The 21,907-nt window shown below is 46.3% G+C and overlaps 2 protein-coding genes across 2 annotated transcripts; one reads left to right on the forward strand and one right to left on the reverse strand.

The window, feature by feature from the left end:
• The first annotated feature begins 4,721 nt into the window (after positions 1-4,721).
• On the forward strand, positions 4,722-9,985 carry mc5ra (melanocortin 5a receptor). Its single transcript, XM_030102339.1, has 4 exons — positions 4,722-4,938; positions 5,025-5,131; positions 7,714-7,902; positions 9,389-9,985. The coding sequence occupies exons 1-4, from the start codon at positions 4,747-4,749 to the stop codon at positions 9,957-9,959; spliced, it is 1,059 nt and encodes a 352-aa protein (XP_029958199.1). The 5' UTR covers positions 4,722-4,746; the 3' UTR covers positions 9,960-9,985.
• Positions 9,986-19,622: 9,637 nt separating this feature from the next.
• On the reverse strand, positions 19,623-21,073 carry mc2r (melanocortin 2 receptor). Its single transcript, XM_030102433.1, has 2 exons — positions 20,691-21,073; positions 19,623-20,160 (listed from the first exon to the last, which is right to left on the reverse strand). The coding sequence occupies exons 1-2, from the start codon at positions 21,071-21,073 to the stop codon at positions 19,623-19,625; spliced, it is 921 nt and encodes a 306-aa protein (XP_029958293.1).
• Positions 21,074-21,907: the final 834 nt, after the last annotated feature.

The following is a 21,907-nucleotide window of genomic DNA, read 5'->3' on the forward strand; positions in this document are numbered from 1 at the left end:
TATTTAAAGTTCATTTTGATCCAGCTAATGTCTTCTTGGAGGCTGATAACGTGATGCAAAGAAAACCATATATAGCAAAGAAATGAAATAAAAGCAGAGTCTGGGATTCTTCAGGTCATGAAGATGGATCCTGATCCAGCTACACATAAAATTTACTCCAAAGATAGTGTTTGAACTTGATGAGAAATACCCAAAACCAACATATTGACGATGTATCGATCCTGTTTTCACCTGGTACTGGTGCATAGACAACATGTTAATGTTTTACTGTGGCGCTTTAAGATTGTGAGAACGGAGCAGGAACTTATTTTCAGAGTGTAAATCTGAGGGGAAAAGCACTTGATGGAACATCTGAGGACTACTGAAGTTGACGGGGGATCATCCTCATTAAAAAAAACCCACATTTTTAGAGGTTCATAAAAACCTTGTTTTCAAAGCTCTGCCATCTAAAAGCGAACGTCTTCTGAAAGAAAAATGCAACAACCATGCATTTTCTCTTTAAACGTTGTGTAAGAAGAATACAGAAAAGTGTCCTGACAAATCAAAGTGAGAAACTTTTCATAAATTAGTTTTAGTGCACATTTGAGGAAGCTTCATTAATGCTGAACAGGATTTACAGGACTTAGAAGAACATATGCTGCAAAGATCTTTCCTCTTTCAGTAATAAAAAAACAGATCCTGCAAGAATTAAAAAAAGAAAAGAAAAAAAAAGCAGCCCAGACCACCTGAAAACATTCAACACGTCATAGAACAGAACGTCTGAACCCACGGCAGCTGTGACGTGTTGCTGACTCCGTTTTAAATCAGTGCTTCCAGACAGAGGTGAAGCACATCTGGAGGTCATGCCAGCCAGGTGCTCCCACTGAAGAGAACATTTAACGTGTTTACATTTTGAAATGTATAAAACAACCGTAAACTGTGTGATTAGCGTCGATCCATCTCAACATGGAATATTTATTCAGACCCGTCATGTAAAAACTGCTCATGAAAAATTAATTTAAATCACCACACTGTTTAGTCATTCATATTCCCTGCAGGTAAATAAATGCGTTCATGGCAGCAGATAACTGGATGAAATATTCAAACGGCCCTCTTCCTCTGAGCTCAGCCGCCGAGGTTAATTGCTGTGAGGGGATTTAGATAACGGCATTGCGCTGGATTCAGCCGCAGCCACTGCAGGGCCTGCACCGTGCTGCAGGGACCGATCAGAACTGGACTGTTCGCGGTCGACACTCCCGTCGCTGTGCTGTGGAATTCCTGGAAAGGCCTCACATGTTTCTCTTCACGCAGAGCACCTGCAGCTGTCACTGGACTGTCTGTCGGGGTTCATGAGGTCAACGTTTCCAGCAAGAGCTGGGCTTAGGGGAAAAGTCTGCCGCTTCGAGCTTGCGGTCTTCGCATGTTAAAGGGAAAAGTGGAGCCTCGGCTCTGTTCCCGCTTCTCCCACCATGGTCTCTCTTTCTTCAACCGTCAAAGGGAAACATTCAGAAAGGATGGAAATTGTTGCTCGCAGACATTAATTTGTGGACTTCAGTGACTTCTTCATACTTTTCTCAGAAAAACACTGAAAGAACAAGCCTTTTACCCGAAACTCCCAATCAGAGCGTTCATCGAGCATGTTTACACTGACGGGCGCTGAAGATCATGAGCCAGTCTCAGTAAGTATGACGCAAACTGTCTGAACAACGACCTGAGAACAGAACTGGTGGAGACCCAGCGGGTAATGAAGGGGCAGGTTGTGAGTTTGTTGGTTCAGTCCACACAGCGGACAGGTCAACCACCTGAAAAGCAGCACTGAGAAAAGGAAAACCATCGTTTTCCCCCTGAGACCTGAGAGAGCGAAACGATTTCTCTGTTCTTGCTCAGGAACGGCTAAACGACCAGAACGTGGATGTTTGCATTTCGTATGGATCTAGGACAGGATCGTGCTCCAGTGTGTTCATCTGGCAATCAGATGGACCATCTGTACCGGGGATATCTGGAGGGATACAGTCAAGTCGGCATCAAAGCCAAGTTGGCCTCGCGGGGGGGGCTCTCAAGTGGCCGAGTTGGTCGGTGCCGACTTGACTGTAAGCTGCTTACCAACTCGGCCAAAAGCCTCTTTTTTTTAATCACGATGCTGCGGTGCGACAATTTGCACAGTTTTTTGACGATCTGTTTGAACCGAGTAGATTAGCTGCGAGCGCGCAGTGCGAGCGGCTGTCTGGTCATGTGACCGGTCCCCAAGGCATTCTGGGAATCGTAGTGCAATGATGCCGGCTTGCAGCACGACGATTTGCAGTTTTTTTTCGTGCCGGCTGCGCCACTTCTCCTCACGTAGCAGGCGGGGGACTGGAGGACACACTGTGTGATTATGGTGACTGACAGGTTAGAGGTGGAGAATGGACCTGGAGCTTCATGTTTGACGTCTTGTTTGAACCGAGTAGCTTAGCTGCGAGCGCGCAGCGCGAGCGGCTGTCTGGTCATGTGACCAGGCAGCGTTTGATTAAACCAGTCGCCTGCATTATAATTATAAAACTGTGCAAATCGTTGCGCCGCAGCCGGCATCAGCTCCAGGATTTGCACACTTATAATTACAATGAAAGGTGACTGGATTGATCAAACGCCGCCTGGTCACATGATGTGGTCACATGACCAGACAGCCGCTCGCGCCGCGCGCTCGTAGCTAAGCTACTCGGTTCAAACAGATCGTCAAAAAACTGAGCAAATCGTCGCGCCGCAGCCGCATCGTGATTAAAAAAAAAAAGAGGCTTTTGGCCGAGTTGGTAAGCAGCTTACAGTCAAGTCGGCACCGACCAACTCGGCCACTTCAGAGCCCCGCCCCCCCGCGAGGCCGACTTGGCTTGATGCCGACTTGACTGTATCCCGGGGGCGGTGCCGAGATGGCCAGGGCCGACTTGGATTGGTGCCGACCTGACTGTAATCCATACCTGGATCTGCGCCGTGCGTCACGTTTTAACCGTAGTGCTGATCTCTCAGCCGTAGTCTCAGACTTTAGCCTGGAGGAGTCCAGTCTAATGAAATAAGAGGACCTCAGTGCTTCCCGGCTCTGGTTATCTTCCAGACTCTTCTCTTTCTTAGCCGGACTGGTCTTCCACGCAGTGCAAGGCGTCTCCGCCGCATGCCGGTCGTGGGAAGCAGAGATCTGGTAACATCACGGCAGCTTCCCTACGGTGTTATCGCATGGCACTGGTCGGCTGACCTTTGTTTAAATACAGCGTGGGGCTGAATTTAAACTAAAGAAACAAGTCCTAAAATATTTTGCTTCTCTTCTTTTCAGGAAAGCAGTTTAGAAGAGAAGCAAAATACTGATAAACAAACTGAAGGCTTCATGAACTTGGGTAGTTGGAGGAGATGGAAGAGAGAAATAAAGAGGATCTGAGTGTGTCCGACCTCTTCCTCATGCCTTCACAGATTACACAGCTCCACAGAGGAGATCATAACCCAGCTGCAGGGTTTTAATGAGGCTAATCCACTGCAAAGCGTCAGGAACAAAGCCGATTACAGGCCTGGGTTTTCCAGATCGCACTGATGGAAGGAGCTCGGTCCAGCCCAGACAGGTTCAGGAGTCTCACTGAATGAAACACAGTCAGACGTTACTGATCAGTGGGAAGAGTCCAGCCGAGCATCACTGGGCTCAGAGAAGCAGCTCTCATGGAAGTTTCTGAGAAATCTGCCGTTCTTCAGTGTCAAAAAGCAACTTGTGAACTCCTGAGGAAAGACCAGCGGTCTGGAGTTATGTAAACGGAAAACGAGGTTATCGTGGCTCCATTCTCAAGTCAGAATAAACGAGACGGCGTCGGGAAATGAAGTGAAACCGAGAAAACAAGAGCGAGAGGCACTATTCTCTCCGCTTCGAGCCTCACGGCATCCGAACTATTACTTGTGTAATATTTAGACCAACTTTACGAAGCAGTCTTATGAACCAGGGTCTTTATTCAACATCCTCATTTTAATCACTGCAGTGAAGTTTTACTCAACAGTTCGTATCTGATCGGCTTTACTCAATAATGCTCTGAAGCAGTTAAAAATGTATTGTAAATATATGCATTTATTTATTGTAGCTAAAAATAATTACTGGGTATAATACATTTTCTTAAATTTTGTAATAAATAATGAAATCAATAAATCATATATTATACAAGGTTTATTACAACATATGCAAGCTAGTGTTTTTGAGTGAAAGTTGTATATTATATTATACTATATTGTATTATATTATATTATTAAGAATGCTTTCATTCATCTTTTTTTTTGCCTGAATAAAAGAACTCATTTTAAAAATCAGATTATCACTGTGTTGAGTAGCTTAACAGATTCAATATGAACTTTTCTTCATAAATACACAATATAACGCACAAGCAGAAATATTGCAAATTCTATTCAGCACTTAAACACAATATAGATATTCTTTAATATTCTTTATGTCTCACAGACGTTAAGCTTTGGTAGTAATAACAGTAACACTGAGAATGATTACAGAGTAGAGTGGGCATTTTGGTTTATGAATGTAGATGTTATTATAGAAGGAAATGAGAACGCATCAGTTATTCCATGATGTGTTCTCAAAAGGCTGAAACAGGCTGAGCGTGACCCCTGACCTCCAGCGTATCACACATCAGCTGATTATTAATGAAATAGATATGAAGACGTGGGGAAGTTCAGTGAAATCCGGTGTAAGTCGATGGTGATTCACGGTGTTTTCGTTCCAGCAGCGTTAAAGATGGCGCCCGGATCCGAGCTGTAATGATCTGGAGCCGAAGCACCGCCGGGATGAACGCGTCCGACGTGTCCTCCTACCAGGAGGACGCCCTGCTGGCCAACTTCAGCTGGTCCTACTCCTCCCAGCAGAACTACACCCATTCCCCGCCGCTGCTCCCGGACAAGGCCGCCACCTCCAAGCCGGCGGCGTGCGAACAAGTGCACATCGCCGTGGAGGTCAGGGCGCCGTCTCCGGACTTCAAAACCCGAATGAGTGCGCTTTAACAGAAACACTGAGGCATGCTGGTCCCTCTGCTCCTCAGGTCTTCCTGATCCTGGGGATCATCTCGCTGCTGGAGAACATCCTGGTCATCACAGCCATCGTGAAGAACAAGAACCTCCACTCGCCCATGTACTTCTTCGTGTGCAGGTGAGTCAAACAAACACACCGGCCGCCAAAATGACCACAGGGGACTTCTTACCGTCAGAGCTGCATTGAATGGAGGAGGCTCAGGGGAACAAGGCGCTCCGCACGCTCCCGGACAAGTGTTTGAACAGGCTTTGAAAAGTTGTTTGCTGTGAATAAAATAAAGAGCTGGCGGAAATGTTCACAGATGATGAGATTATATGGTGCTCAGTAATGTAACACCCAAGGTCATTGAGCAGCGGAGATGATCGCTGTGTTACAGACATTAACAAACCACTGTCGTGTTTTCTAACTCTCAGAGACAGGACTGGGAGGGTTTGGAGATGAAGACGATAAAACGTTTCTGAAAATAGCCAAAAATACAGGGAAGAAAACAAGAGCGTACTGAAATCTCTGCACGGACTGAAGGAAGGATCCTAAAACTCTCACGAAGGGTATTTCAACATGTGGAACCTGCAACCTTCCAAGTGAGAGAGAAGACCTCCAACTGAGCCGCTGCCAGATTAAAGGAGAAGTTTGGTTTAAACAGCTTTCACGTTTTTTATAGAATGAAGTAGAACAATCTCCTCACCCAGAAGGCTTTTCTGATCCGAACAGTGCTTTGGGAGAAATTTAGATCCAAAGTCGAGCGGCAGACATCCGTATACGGCTCGCAGACGGGGCATCGGTACAGAGGTCAAGAAAACCACAACAACGTTTATCTCAACACCAGGCTGTCATGGAGGAAGGCTGAGCGGACCATGATGAAATATTAGTGAAACTAATGAGTTTTTGGATGATTAAAGCCGTTTTAGGAGCGGCGCTTCCGATGCCCCGTCTGCTAGATGTATACGGATGTCCGCCGCTCGATTTTGGATCTGAATTTCTCCCGAAGCACAGTTCGGATCAGAAAAGCCTTCTGGGTGAGTAAATTGTTCTACTTCATTCTGTAAACAACATGAAAGCTGTTTAAACCGTACTTTTCCTTTAAAGACATAAGTGTAACGTTAGAAGACAGTCAGTATCAGTCAATCAGCTTGTTTTCCTCTTATTTTGACGTCCTAACTGTAGGATAAGAAGGAGGGAACAGCGCTGAACGTGTCCCTGTCTTTTCTTTAACTGCTTCATGTTAATCTGCTTTGTATCACAAGGACAAAACCAGAATTCAAGAAACTAATGAGCCTGATCGTGAAGACATTCGGAGCTGCATCACAATTGAATGAAAACACCAGTGAAGGAAGGAGGAGTGAGCTTTATTACTCCTCTGACGGTGGAAAATACTTCATGAATAATGAAGAACAAAACGTTCACACTGAACTCGACAGCAGATTTTTCAATAAACGCCTCAGCTGAATGCACTTATTCTTTCCACTGATAAAAATGTCAGGAAGTCTCAGCCGCCCGAGGAAACAAATAAATCCATGACGCTGACAGAGATCAATGGAGGTAATTGCAGGAGGATGACAGGAATGGCTGTAATCCCAGAGTCATAACAGGATCCATCTGATCATCCGTTATCCTGCTCAGAACGATGGCCGGGAAAAAAACTAAAAAGCCAGAAGCAGCCTTCAGCTGAGCAGTTTAATAAGAGTGTTTCGGTGATTGTAGACGTGTGGAGTCGGGTCCTGAATTTAATGAGACGACTCATCTGAATAAAAATCCACAAATTGGGAGCTTTTCGTTGAGAATGAACCTGAACTCTGACCTGACTCCCTCAGACTGGGATGATTGAATCAGCTGGAAACCGCCGAGCCTTCAGACGGCCGAGGCTGTCGTCTCGCCGCTCACTCGACCGGCCCACCGCCAGGCGCCGCCGCCGCTTTGATGAGATGCAGCGTTTCATCTAATGAGACAAAGACAGATGTCCACTGGCTGCGTGGCGCTTGGTGCCGACCGGAGCCCCAATCTCTATGGAAACACTGGAGATTATTTTTGGACGGCTGGAAAGTGGGACGCTGTTCAGGACCAACGGCAGACGAGCAGCAATGCGTTGAGTATAAACACGGTGGCATAGAAGCTGTTTTCTCTACACACTGGCTTCATTACATAAACAGCCAACAGCGCCAGCTTGTGGCCGAGAACATCGCTCTCCACAGAAAGCGATGCTTTCTCACTTGAAGCCTTGTCGTGTCAACGAGGCCTGAGTAAATACCTCCCAATCGTGTCATCTATCCACGTCTCTGAGCAGGATCTGAGTAAATAAGATTCATAATGAAGTCAATAAATAAAAATCTGGAACGTTTAAGACATATGACATGAAGAGTGTTGAAAAAAAAACCCCATCTGGATTGTGGACTCTTTAATAGGAGAATTAAAGGTCTTCCTGAATGAAGCCATGCTCCTGTGTGTCGCTCTTATCGCCGGGACGCTGACAGCCTCTCGCAGCCTGACGCTGACGGCGCCTGTCAGTGCGTCGCCTCTCCGGATTGTTCGGGATTGGCAAATTGACGCGAGCGTCAACGCAGTGACTCAGCCGTCGGTCAAATCGATGACACGGTTTCCCGCCGCGGTGCTAATGCGGTCCGGGACTCTGTGGACCCGGGGAGGAAGCGCGTGTGCGGCTGAGCAGAGGGAAATGATTGTTGTGGTTTATCTGCCGGTTGCAGCCTGGCGGTGGCGGACATGCTGGTGAGCGTGTCCAACGCCTGGGAGACCATCATCATTTATCTGCTCAACAACCGGCAGCTGGTGGTGGAGGACCACTTCATCAGGCAGATGGACAACGTCTTCGACTCCATGATCTGCATTTCGGTGGTGGCGTCCATGTGCAGCCTGCTGGCCATCGCCGTGGACAGGTGAGCGGGGATCAATATGCTCTCGCTAATGGGAATTAGCTGTGGGATCGATACGGGGGGTTTTCTCCCCGGGCGGCTCTCTAGCTGTTCACTATAGATTATCCAGGCTTCATTGTCTCACGCAGGTCCTAATTAACGCCACGGTTCAGTGGTTTCAGGGAACATTGGACGGTGCTGACGCACTGGGGGGTGACTGATGAAGGGTCTGCAGTGAGTGGAGAACAGCAAATATCATGAGTTTGAACTTTAACTTCAGCGATTGATCATTTAAGATTCAGACCTTTAGCATATCGAGGTACTATTTATTTTCAGTTAATGTTGAGGTCCCCCTCGAAAATGAAATGGTTCATCTGAAGGGGCAGTACCTCTGTTTAAAATGTAAATAAAATAAAATAAAAATAAAAAATAATGTGACCTGAAAGCAGCTGAACCCCAGAGTGTTAGTGAGAAGTGTTCACATCCGTCTGTCCATCCATCCACACATCCATCCATCCATCCATCTTCTATCCTGTTTTACCCTGTGTCGGGTTGCTGGAGCGAGTCCCATCTGACTATTGTCCAGAGCAGGATGCATCCTGGACATGTCTCCAGTCCATCACAGGACAAACACAGAGACAGACATCCCAGCCCCCCCCACAACCATCAGACACACACACACACACACACACACACACACACACGCGCGCAGTCTCGTATTTCTATCCTTGTGGGGACCTTCCATTGACTCCCATTCATGTCTAGCCCCTAACCCTGACCCTTACCCTAACCCTAACCCACACCACAACAAAGCCTAACCCTAAAGAAATGTTTTTGCACTTTTACTTTTTTCAGTAACAACAACATGGTCAAGAAAACACTGTTTCTCCTACTTAGGACCGGAAAAAGGTCCCCACAAGGCACGTCGTTCCACGTTTTGCTATCCTTGTGGGGACATTTGGCCCCGACAAGGATAGAAATACAAGAACACACACACACACACACACACACACACACACACACACACACACACACACACACACACACAGACCGGAGGAAACACATGCACACATGGAGAGAACATGCAAACTCCACACAGAAACCTTTTCGTTTAACATATTTCATGGCACATCATTCAAAGCAGAACAGATCTTCTGCGTTTCAAAAAGATTTCCAGGCTAATGAAGAGGAAAGAAGGGCGAGCAGAGCTGCGGTGGTCGGTTTCAAGTTTCTCATGTCCTCTGGAGGATGATTCATCTTCATAGGTTTCAAACCCTCTAAAGAAACTCTCAGAAGACGTCCAGACCATGACGGGAACTTCAAGGAATATTCAGGAAGTGTTGGCTGGGCCTCCTTCATTAGATTTCGAATCATTCATATGATGATTTTGTTTTTTTTGTTGAAGTTTCATGTCACAGTCGAAACCCCTTAATCGTTCTTAAATCCACTATTGGTGCGTTCAGGGTCCCTGATGTGCCGTAACAGATCAATATGTGTGATTCCCTGCCAGGTATGTGACCATCTTCTACGCCCTGAGGTACCACAACATCATGACGGTGAGGAGGGCCGGCTGCATCATCGGGGGAATCTGGACCTTCTGCACCGGCTGCGGGATCGTCTTCATCATCTACTCCGACACCACGCCCGTCATCATCTGCCTGATCTCCATGTTCTTCGCCATGCTGCTCATCATGGCCTCGCTCTACAGCCACATGTTCATGCTGGCCCGCTCGCACGTCAAGCGCATCGCCGCCCTGCCCGGCTACAACTCCATCCACCAGCGGGCCAGCATGAAGGGCGCCATCACGCTCACCATCCTGCTGGGGATCTTCATCGTCTGCTGGGCCCCCTTCTTCCTGCACCTCATCCTGATGATCTCCTGCCCCAGGAACCTCTACTGCGTCTGCTTCATGTCGCACTTCAACATGTACCTCATCCTCATCATGTGCAACTCGGTGATCGACCCGCTCATCTACGCCTTCAGGAGCCAGGAGATGAGGAAGACTTTTAAGGAGATCATCTGCTGCTACAGCCTGAGGAACGCCTGCAACAACGTCTGCGCCCTGACCGGTAAGTACTGAGGCCGGGACGGCGAGGGCCGACGGACTGAACCGCTGACTGGAAGGAGGAGATTCGCTGCAGTTTACAACCAGCACAGACCGACGCCGAACAAGCTCATGGAGCCGTGAAGAAGCCGGAGAAGGTACCTGTGAGTCCAGCATGTACATAAAGGGGCGTATTTATATATCTGCATTCTGTGAACACCCACCGCGGACCATCTGAAGTTCTGAACCACTGGAAAAAAAACACTCTTTATGGCTTTCTTTTCAATTCCCCGGACATTTGTTCTTGTTTTTTGTTTTAATGTGTGCCTCATGAGATCGTTATTCTTTACAACTGGAAGATGCTGACTGAATGAATGGACACTGTATTTTCTTTACACAATGCTCATTAGTCGACCTTAAAGGCTGCCGGAGTGCTCGTAGACTTGCAATTAATTATACATGGCTGCAACTTGAAGCTTCAAAGCGTCGGACGCCCACATCTATAGAAAGGAATGCTGCACATGAATAAACAGCAGAGAGGCCGAGTCAGCAGCGGTGGACGACAGGTTCACCTCTGCACATTCATGCAGCACCTCGCCGCTCCACATCAGAAGGAGACTAATTAGAGGGAGGCGATTATTGCAGGTCGGAGTGTGTTTCCGGGGAAGGCGAGAAGTCGGTGCCCCGGCTGTTTTCAAGCCTCTCCCGCGGCGGCAGCTCCGCGCTGTTCTCCTCAGATAAAACGCCAGTCGCTGTGAAAACACAGAGAGCGCTGGCGAGGGCTGCCGCCTCCATTAGCATTCCTGTGGAGCCCAGTTTCTGTCCGTCTGACAAATGTCAAGAGCAATGTTCTCTGAGTTCGGCTTCGTCTGAACGCCTGTTTCCTCCACCGGCGTTTCTCTAACAATAATAAATATCCTGAGATGGCACACGGGAGGGATTAGACGGACCACTGGGCGGTGTCCAGTTGAGCCCTCAGTGGGAACACGGTGGTGTCGCCGGTCCGTTTCTTCCACGATGTTCTGAGTTTTTGTCTCTCATGCAATGACAAGTTATTTGGATAATTAGAGACTAAATCAGCAGCGACGTTTTCTCATCAAGCAGATTATAGAAGACTGACGGTTTGTGGTGTTTCCAGAAAAGAAGATTTTTTTTTGAGACCACACATTTAAAGAATTAGCTGGAAATTGATAAATTCAGCTCCAGTCAAGCAGCTCGCCTTTAATCTCAGCTTGATCCCAATTTAAAGTCTTATTCAGCTTTTCTCACTTCAGTGATGTTTATTCATCTGAAATCAACAGCTCTGGGGCCAGCAGTAAGTTCAAAAACAGAGAGAGAAAAAGAAGAAATGAGGGTTTTAGATTAAATTTAGGTCAGAATTCAGTCACATCAGCAGCTAAACGATTTTTAAAGCTAAAGAAAAAAAAAACTTCTGAAAGAAGCAAAACATTGTTATGGTTTCATAAAATTACGTAAAACAAGCAGGAAACGGAAAAGGATGACTAAGATAAGAATCAAACTATATAAAGCTGATGAAAATGATTAAAACTGAATGTAAAGTTTGTGATTTTACAACTCTTAAAGAATTGATGAGCATCAAATCACCAGTGTGTGGTTATTTCTATAAACTCCAGAGGTACCGTGATGCTGTCACATCAACGCTTCTGGTTTAAAAGTCACGATCTATTAAAATTATAGTGAAGAGAATCAATTAAGATACAATATACTGATGCATTAATTTATTACGTGACTTTCCTCCCTCTACAGTAACGAGCTAACAGTTAGCATTTTAATCACATCATTCATAAGAGAGCCTGAACAATCCTAACTTACTGTACAATGATTCAGAATAACTGCATTCCCAGCAGCTGTGATGATCGTTCATGTTCATCAGCAAATATTATCTTCTCAATGTTCTACATGTTCGTACTTTATCTCTTCATAAGTCAAAAGCTGCTAATGTCCAGATTGTGGAGGATTTTAAGAATTATATATATATATATATACAGTATATGTATATGTATATATATATATACTGCAGTGGCTGGTTAAGCAACTTGAAGCTCAGATGAGTTACTGACTTCTTAGTAATTAATTCAAGTAAGTTTTTTTTTTTTTTTTAATTCTGTCAAACTCTTTTTGGAAAAATTGTACAGTAAAGGTTTGAAGATAAACCAGTTTGGACTTCTCTACTTTACTTTCTGTTATAATTTTGTTAGATTCAACAGATATTAAAACCCCTCCAGACAGTTTTTAACCTGGGCAGCAACTCTGTTCTTTATTAAGACAGCAGAGTGTTTAAATTGTAAAATGTATGGAAAAAACAACTCAACTTTTTCAACAATTACCTAGAGTTAGAGTTAGAGAAATGACTAGACAGCATTCTGAAGTCCACATGGAGGCAATGAGCATGTGCACTGATCACAGAACCGCAATGTAAATGTGTTGATTAAGTTAAAAACAAGGAGAGAAAATGAGGAAGTAGCAGCGGCTACGTGTTGGACAGACTGACGGCTTCCACCCAGCGGATGACAGCCACCTAAAGGGAAACATGTACATCAAAGACACTCAATCTGTGTACTGAATTAAAAGAAAAAAGAAAATCTCATGACTTCAGCGTGTGAAGGATGGATTTTAATCTCCCAGTGGAGCTCGACCCCCAACCGTGACGGATCTCCGCGCTACGCATGTAGATTTCCCTCACAATTAACGCTGCCGCTCCGAAACCCGTGTGGAGAGAGAAAATGCAGCCCAAGCGTGGATGAGGACTGCGATCAGCTGAAGATGGTTTATGTAAAATCGTGATTTAACCGGGAAAGTCCCACTGAGAAGAGGATTTGGTCAAAATAGGCAGCAGCGATTACAAAACAGTTACGAAATCCTCATTTATAAACACAAAGAAGGACAAAAACATGTATTAGAATTAGGTTAGAAGTCAGTTATGAATAAAAAGTCACACACTGTGAAACCAAGTGCACGCACACACACACACACACACACACACACACACACACACACACACACACACACACACACACACTCTGACATTCAGTCATTAGAGTCACCAATTAACCTCAAAGTTTTAGGTTTTAGGGAAGTTTTCAGACTGCTGAAGGAAAACGGAGTACCTGGAGAAAACCGAGCTCAAATTTAATGCAGGGACCTTTTCTCAATGAAGCCAGAGCGCTAACCGCTAACCGCTAAACGGCTGTGTAACCCAGCAGGGTGGCAGCGGCTCATTATCAGCAATCAGGCGGTTTAGAAAGCAGACACGCTGAACTGAACCATCTCTGTGGTCCAGCTCAGGTCGAAGTCAAGTGGCAGCGAACAGACGATGTTTCCTCTTGTTTTCAGAGTTTAGAAATTCTCCTTCAGACTCAACATGTTTCACGTTTTCACAGGCGACTGGAAGGTGAGGATTTCAGCTAGAGTCAGGTTGATTTGCAACATTTCAATGATATGAAGAAACATTAACCCACAGCAATAAACAGCTGTGTCGTCTGCGTAATATTTCAAATGAGACACATTTAAACTCTGTTTACATGAAAACAGTTCATGTGAAAATTTTACGATGCCCTGGAGTGGCAGAGATAAACACCACAGTCCCAGTGGAGAACATCATGGAGATAGTGAAGCAGAAAGTAATTAAGACTGCTTCAGGTTGGTCTGGATTTGGTTGAATGGAAGCAAACAGAGACCGTGACTCTGGAAACCGCTTTTATCCAAGTTAAAGTACATAAAGTACTCCCAGCTGGGCTGAAAGTACTGCCTGGACCAGCCGATGTGATGAAGGAGTCAAAGCAGCAGAAGCAGCTCCACCAAGGAAAGCCGTCTGCAGTAATGCGGTGTTCTGACGCCCGTCACGTCTTGAGTTCGGTGTGCGCCGCGTTCGGACTTCAATCGGACTTCAGTCGTAACACAGCAGATTGTTTTGGAGGCAGGCGGCTGTTTGAGGCACACCAGGGCGTCAATCCAATCATTCTCCCAGCGACGGACCTCATTACCATCACAAACACTCAAGAGTTAATTCTTATTAGAATTAACCTGACGACGGTGATATAATCAAATTAAATTAGCTCTCTGCTTCAGAGAGGGACGGACATATCAGAGCAATGCATGGCTTTTCATTCTGTCTCCCTGTAGTGCTCAGAAAATTGCTAGTACATGCAAATAAGCTGGTGTTTTATTTTAATTTAGTTGCACAGCGGCCGGTCTTTCAGAGGGACTTTGTAGTGATGCAGGTGACCAGAGAAGAAAAGCATATTTCAGTTCATTAATGCAGCTAACCATGGACCAGTCTGGAGCTAAGTATTCAGAGGAGAATAAAGAATTGACAGGTTCATTTGGTAGTCATCAAATTCGTCCTGTTGAAAGAAGTCAATCTTTATCACTCAAATATCGGCCGTTATGTACGTGTTTGGTATAGACAGTTAGCTAAAGGTCAGCACTCGCACTGGTGTCGATCCGCAGCTCAAATGTTAGCTCATCCTGGAAAGTGTCAGGAATGAATGAAATTTCCGTATCACAGCAAAAGAATAAATACAAACCAGCAGTGGAGTGCAGGGATTTCCCTCCTCTGCTCCGGTTTTACCGCCTCTGACGAGCAGTGTCAGCGACCATGTTGCCTTGTTTAGCAACTTTTAACCTGTGAGGTGAAAGAAAGTCTCATTCTTAGGTTTCCAGTGAGCTGCTGCAGATGTCTTCTCCAACCCGGCCACTGAAAACATTGATTTTTAACATATTTACACGATAACACAGTAAAGTATCCTTCAATAAAGTTCATGAATTAAAGTCAAGGAGGGCTAGTGGAGGAAACGCCGATCACAACAGCACCTACTCTTCATGTCTTTCTTAAACACTTCCAGACGGGTTAAACCACATTGTGCTCAAACTCCTTCCAGTATTTTAATCTGGGCGGCGAGCGCCATCGTTCGTGCTCACATCTCACAATCATGAGTTTATTAGTTTGATTCTCATCTCCCCCATGTCGACATGTTGAAGTGTCCTTGAGCAAGACACTGAACCCCGACATGCTCTCAGTGCATGGACTGAGTGCCTTCACTGGTGTGTGAATGTGTGTGTGAATGGGTGAATGTGATTGACATGTGTGAATGTGAGTGTAAAGTGCTTTGACCTCTGCTCAAGCAGTAAAAAAAAAGAAAAGCACTATTTAAGTGTGCCAATTTACCAGGCACTGAATATTATCATTCAGCATTTGAGTTCTGCTTTACATTTCTTTCTTAAGTTTTTTGAAAACTCTTCGGAGGCCATTTAGATAATCTCGAAACTCTGAAGTTTATGACCCTGAGAGGTGAAAACTTCCATTCAGGTTTGTGCAAATGTTCTACGAGGGGGTACCCAAAAGAAACCGGAATTTGGTCAGAAAACAATAATAATAATGAGTTCCGACTTCTGGCCGTCAGATGTGCTGCAGGTAAGCCTCATGCACATCTGTGAGAAATCTGAGCTCCGAGAGTGACACTGACGCCTGTCAGGCGCTATTTATAGTAACAGAGCGCAGAGGCGGTCTGCGATTTTTTCCAAAATGGCGACATTGACTGGGAAGCCAGAGCAGCGCGCAAACATTAAATTCTGCTTTTTGCTGGAAAAACAGCAGCAGAAACACTCAGCTTGTTGCAGCAAGCCTACAAGGATGATGCTCTGGGGAAGACTCAGGTCCATGAGTGGTTCGGGTGGTTTGAGAAGGGCCAGATGTCGGCGCGTCAGGTCCGCTCAGCCGTGAAAACAATGCTGAGCTGCTTCTTCACTGTCCAGGGTCTCGTCCACAGCGAGTCTGTCCCTCCAGGTCAGACTGTAACTCAGGACTACTACATGGAAGTCCTCAGACGCTCCGTGAGGATGTGAGAAGGAAGCAGAGCGTAGTGGCGGAGTGGAGCCCGGTTGATCCACCACCACAGAGCACCAGCGGACACGGCGCTGCGCCTCACGCAGTTTCTGGCGAAGAATGAGATGAATCTCATCTCCCATCCGCCTGATTCGCCAGATGTAGCCTCCAGTGACTTTTTCTTGTTCCCCAAGTTGAAGAAGGAGCTGAAGGGACGGCGGTTTGCAGATGTGGAGGAGGTGACAGAAAAATCGCAGCCGGCAAAAAATGGCACAATTACGCACGGGTCTGACGACGCATTCGTGAAGTGGGAGACACGGCTGGAGCGCTGCATTAATGCGGATGGACATTATTTTGAAGGCGACAGTGATGTTTTATTTTGAAATGTCAGAAATAAAAAGTTACAGTCAAATTCCGGATTCTTTTGGGTACACCCTCGTATTTTCCCAGTTTAGGCCCTGTTTACATGACAATGTTTCATGTGAAAACACATGTTTTTTGCTTCAGGAAAGTTTCCTGTTGACACAGTAACATTTTGAAAATTATGCCCATCTACATGGAAATGGCAGAAATGCTGAAAACGATGTAGTTAGCGTGTTCGGCCACTAGTGGGGGCTGTTGGGGTTTTTAAAAATTTGAGAACAGAAACCCAAAACTTCCATTTTCCCTTCAGACCGTCTCGTAAACGCAGCCTGAGCTCATCCGTGTCTTTAATTTGTTAAATGAAGAAACCGTCACGCTGCAGTCATGTGTTGAAAAGCAAGTCTGTGAGCACTCCTACTAAATAATAGCTTTGTGTGTGCGATAAAAGAAGCTTTTGTTGAGTGTTTTTCTGCTGTTGTCTGAGACTGAATCATCTGATGGATCCTGTGTTCACACATTCAGCGAGCAGAGAAAGCCCTGGGACGATATCTGCCGCTTCTCTCGTCTGATACACTGAAGAAGTATCTGCTGATTGAATGTTTTTTTTTCTGTGCTGCTGCAGCAGACCTGAGATCTGCTCTCTGCACTGCGTTGCCTCCTGCGCTCTGCTCAAACAGCTTCTGGGCTCCCGGTGTGTGTGTGTGTGTGTGTGTGTGTGTGTGTGTGTGTGTGTGTGTGTGTGTGTATGTGTGTGTCGGTGGCGTCCGCCTCCTCAGCTCACAGACTTGACAGACTCATATCACAAAACGCAGCCATTCGCTCAAATCGCTGTTTTTTTTTTTTCAGCACAGAGCCAGACATGTCATGGCAGACGTGAAGAAGATAAAGAACTTTTTCCAGAATTCATGTGTATTTCCAAAAGAGACGAAGCATTTGTGAGCAGAACTGTAACGCCGAGTCCCGGCTGATGCAAACATGAAGAAAGCTGTGTCAAATGGATGTTTCTCTGTCTGTTCTGTGGAGTATTTGCCGTGTACTTGTAATCGTGAGATGAAAAAGAACAGCGGACATGTGTGAGCCATTGGTTGTGTATCCTCCGGCGTCCCTGTACATCGTCTCAGCGAAGCGGAGCTAGACGCCACACGTCTGAGCTCCGAAGCAGGCGGACTCATCGCTATTGACTGCGAAGCGCTCGGCTCCCGTTCCCACAGAAACGGCGGCGGAGGAGGCAGCGTGTGGCGTCAGTCCGGCCGTGCCCGGACTGCTTAATGCATGCTAACGTGTCACGTGCAGCAACACCGCCTCTCCGCTCGTCCTGCAGAGACGGGCCCATGTTAGCTCGTGCTGTTTATGTGTCTTCAGATAAATTATTTTATTTATACATGTCTGAATAAAGGTCGACGATGCAACTCAATGCAGCTGAATGTGGATTTCCAGAGCACCAAGCATACAGAGAAACACTGAACGATTCCAGAAGGGACGGCGGATAAGAAACCTGCAGAACCAGAGCCAGAGGAGCTACAGACCACGAACTTCCGAACTTGCTGTGAAATGATTCCCATCTTAGCTAGCTGTGTTAGCTGTGTTAGCGCTGTTCGCGGTGTTTCTTGTCTTCGACTCACTACAAGCATGAATATTGAGCTCCGACATGCTTCGTGGCAAACAGAATCTTCAGAATGTGCATATGTGTTGGAGAAATGCTATTTCAGGATTTGAACGGATTAAAGGAGATTACATCCAAGACCTGAGGCAACGGGAGTGAAGGGTGGGCCGGCGAAGGGAAGATAAGCTGCAGGTTGCAAGATAGTGAACTCCCCAAACACACCGCTGGGCGAACGCTCAGTGTGTTCAGCTGTAAACACAGATCGGGGAGACACAGGAGTGTGACGGCTGAAGGAAAGCATCCAGAGGTTAACAAGATTTAAAAGTGAGGGACTTTCCAAAAGTGTTGAATGAGAGACGCTATTGTTATATCTCTGTATGATTCATTCACGAAGTTAAAATAAAGGGGTCAGCTGAAATGCTGAATTATTTCTGCAGCATTCATCTTTTCTAATATTCAGCTGTCAAACAGCAGCAGTGAGAACAGAGAGAAATCTCCTCAGAGCGAAGTCGAGGACTCTTCACAGTAATGTCAGGACTGTTTCACTGCTTCACTCAAGCAGCGATGGCTGGAAGACGGCGGAAGGTTCACACAGAGACTGACACCTTCAGCCTGGTTATCAAACATGAGGCCCGTGGATCAAACAACCGGGCCCGCCAAATGAAAGAAGGGAACACTGAATTTTCAACACATTTCAGACCTGAACAGAGATATCAGTGACGCTGAAATTAAAGCTAGATACCTGGTTTCTTTCACACCAGCCTCACAGCCGCGCTGTCAGCGGGAGTTTGGAAAAACATGCAGAATGCAGCAGCTAGAAAGGAAGTTTTCTGGACATTTCACTGGATTTTGCAGTGGGTTTCATTAAAAGTGGCTTCATGTTGAGGTTCAAGTCCTTCTCCGTAGTAATTGTTTGATTTTGTGAAAATATTAAATTTTTCAACATGTACCTATACTTTGTACAACAGCAAAAAATATATAAAATTTAATTTTCCTATCTTATTTTACTGGTCCGGCCCACTGAAAATGAAATTATACTGAATGTGACGCCTTCACTAAAATGTGTTCGACACTCCGACTGTAAACCAGCAACCAGCTGTAAAACAGTCAGATTCTTCACTTTAACCAGTGACTCCAACATGACAGGCCCCGTTTCCACAATGTATTCAAGAGAAAACGGAAAACTTTAGCTGCATTTTGGGAGTCTGTTTTGACAACAATGCCACTGACAATGCAACTTTTTGAAAATGACTCTCAAGGTGTAACTTTTGGAAAATGTAACGCTTCTACTGCCATGCCATGGAAACGTGAAGCTTCTTTAAAACAACATCACAAAAACGATGCACTTTCACTTGAGATGTTGAGCTGTTACACTTTTTCTCCATCGGTTTGACTCTTTTCTTCAATTCCTCACAACAGAATTATTTCTTATTCATTTCATAAAAATGCAGATATCTTTGTACTTTTCTCAGTGCCTCAGAACATCTTTGCAAATGATTACTGGAACAAAACCTACAGCAGCAAACTCTGTACAGTGCTTAAAAATATTTATGTAAAAAAAAAAAAAACCAGCAAGATCAACGTTGAAAAGATAAAGAGGAAAAAGGGTAAAAAAAATTTTAAATAATAAAAAATGAAACTTTGAATATCAACAAAAAGTGGATAAAAAAAACTCAAATCAGCTAAAAATGGCCTCAAATGTTAAAACATCAACACAATAAGAGGAATATTTGTATTCCAAATCCAGAGTGTCTGAGATGGAATATAATCTACAGTGTATATTTATCACTGATCAGCTGTGTTATAAATGTATCGGGTGAAAAGTGGCGACGTCTCCTCTGTGACGGTCAGGTCGTCTCCCCGGCGCCGGAGGCCGCACACCGCGGTTCTAGGAGCAGAACATCTTCCTGAAGGTGTGGCGGAGCTCGGCGCTCCGGAAGGCGTAGATGGCGGGGTCGACGAGGGCGTGGCTCATCATCAGCAGCACGTGCAGCTCGAACAGCGAGCGGTAGCACTCGCAGTATGGGTCGGTGGGGCACAGCATGAGGATGATGAGGTGGAGGAAGAACGGCGCCCAGCACACCAGGAACGCCGCAAACAGGATGGTGAGCGTCAGGGCGCCGCGCATGTTCCCGCCCCGCCTCCCCTGCCGATGGTACTTCCGCCCGCCGCCGGCGGGGAGCGCCGCGATCCTCCTGGCGTGGATGAGCGCCAGCATGAACATGTACACGTACAGGAAGCAGATGATCGCCAGGGAGGCGAAGAAGAAGACCACAAGGACGATCTTGATGAAGTTGAAGCGGAAGAACGCCACCATGGGCACGGCCAGCACGCCGCAGGCCGTCCAGATGACCGCCAGGACGGCGCCCGTGCGCCGCATCGTCATGATGTTGTGGTACCGCAGCGCGTGGAAGATGGTGATGTAGCTGGAAGACAAACGCCGCACATCAAACAAAAACCTAAATAAGTGTGATGATGGACTGCAGCTCGTCCTCAGTCCTCGCTCTGTCTCACTGTGTCCTGGCTGGATCTGAGCTGAGGGACATGGTGGGCGATGGAGTGATGATTTATGGCCCAACAAGCAGAAACTGCTGCAGTGTACGTTTAACTTGTACAGCTATTAATTACAGCCAAGTGGGAAGTTTTCCAAATCCTCCTCAGGATCCTTGTTCAGGAGGCCCGATGCATTTAATTTTAATCTCAAGCAGAGGATCATTTATCACCGAGGCCAAAATAGGCAGGCAGATGCTTCCAAACAGCCGGCTCAGCAGGCGGAGCCTCCAGACGCCTCCGGGCTCACAGCTGGAAGCCTCGGCTACACAGCATTTACACCACAGCGCCCGCAGCCACTGGGGAAACTCAACTTTTTGAAAATGGCTTCCAGGATTAAAACACTCCAAGTCCGTCTCCATGGAAACGAGGACAAACACTGGAGTGTGGAGTTCCGTGTGTTTACCGGTCCACGGCGATGGCCAGGATGCTGGAGATGGAGCCCACGAAGGACATGCACAGCAGGGAGTCCACCACGTCGTCCATCTTGGTCTCGGAGGAGCCCGCCATCCTCAGCTGCCCCGCGTCGGCCAGCGCCATCGTCAGGTTCTCGCAGGTCTTGGCCAGGCTGGCCACGGTGTTGAAGGCGGCCAGGCTGCAGATGAAGCAGTACATGGGCGAGTGGAGGTTCCGGTTCCAGATCACGGCCGCCACCACCAGGAGGTTCTCGGCCAGACTCAGCGCTCCGACGGCGAAGAAGACCGGGAACGGGATCCTGACCTCGGGACAGTCCGACTGGTTCATCGACGACACTGCCGCCAAAAAAACAAGAACAAGAAGAGCAACCATTCAGCTGAACAGTGAGACGTACGGAGGACGTGGTTTGATGTTCGGAAGACGTCGGGTTTTTCTGACAGCAGAGGAAACACAACGTCCAGTTGAGCTTTTAGACCAAAAGTCTTTGTCCCTCATTATTTCCCAGCAGGGCGATGGTTTGGTTCCAGCTCCCTGATGACCTCCTGCCACGGCGCCACGGCGGTCTCCCTCACGGTATTTACACAAACGGCAGGAAATCAATCTTTTTCCACGACTTCAGAGAGAAAGGCGGTCTGTTCTCAAGAGATTTCTGCCACGGCGTTACTGGCCTTGAGAACCGCATCCACTAAATCCTGCCTGGTTTCTTTTTAAGACAAGAAAGTCTCTTTGCTTGATATTTACCAGTCGAGATACTACAATGGAACACGGTTTCCACATCCAGTGAGGGAGCATGCAGCGCGATTTGACCAGGAGCTTTATTCAGCATCTGTATTCTGTCCGACGGGTAAAGTGCTCCCCGGTTTAACAACTCATTTAGTTCCACATTTGTAATAACAAACAGTCCCGATCTGATCTGTGAGTGTGAAGCCCTCATGGTCGGCAGAGGGAGGATGAGTATAATAATTACACCCAGCGTTTATCCAAAATCCCTCTTTGCGCAGCCGATCCCAAAGCAATCAGTGTTTTTCATTGGAAATGCATTGAATTTCAGAATGCTCCGCAACTTAATAAACCTTTCTCTTGTCTTCATTCAGCTGATTTTGTAAATAGAAGAGCATCAGAAGTCACAAATGTTTGGAAAAGAATGTATTAAAGTGGCCTCCTTTAGCTTTCATTAGGTTGAAGGTCAAATAAATGTGGCGTCAT

This window comes from Salarias fasciatus, chromosome 11 (assembly GCF_902148845.1).
Source record: "Salarias fasciatus chromosome 11, fSalaFa1.1, whole genome shotgun sequence".
Taxonomy (NCBI): Eukaryota; Metazoa; Chordata; class Actinopteri; order Blenniiformes; family Blenniidae; genus Salarias; species Salarias fasciatus.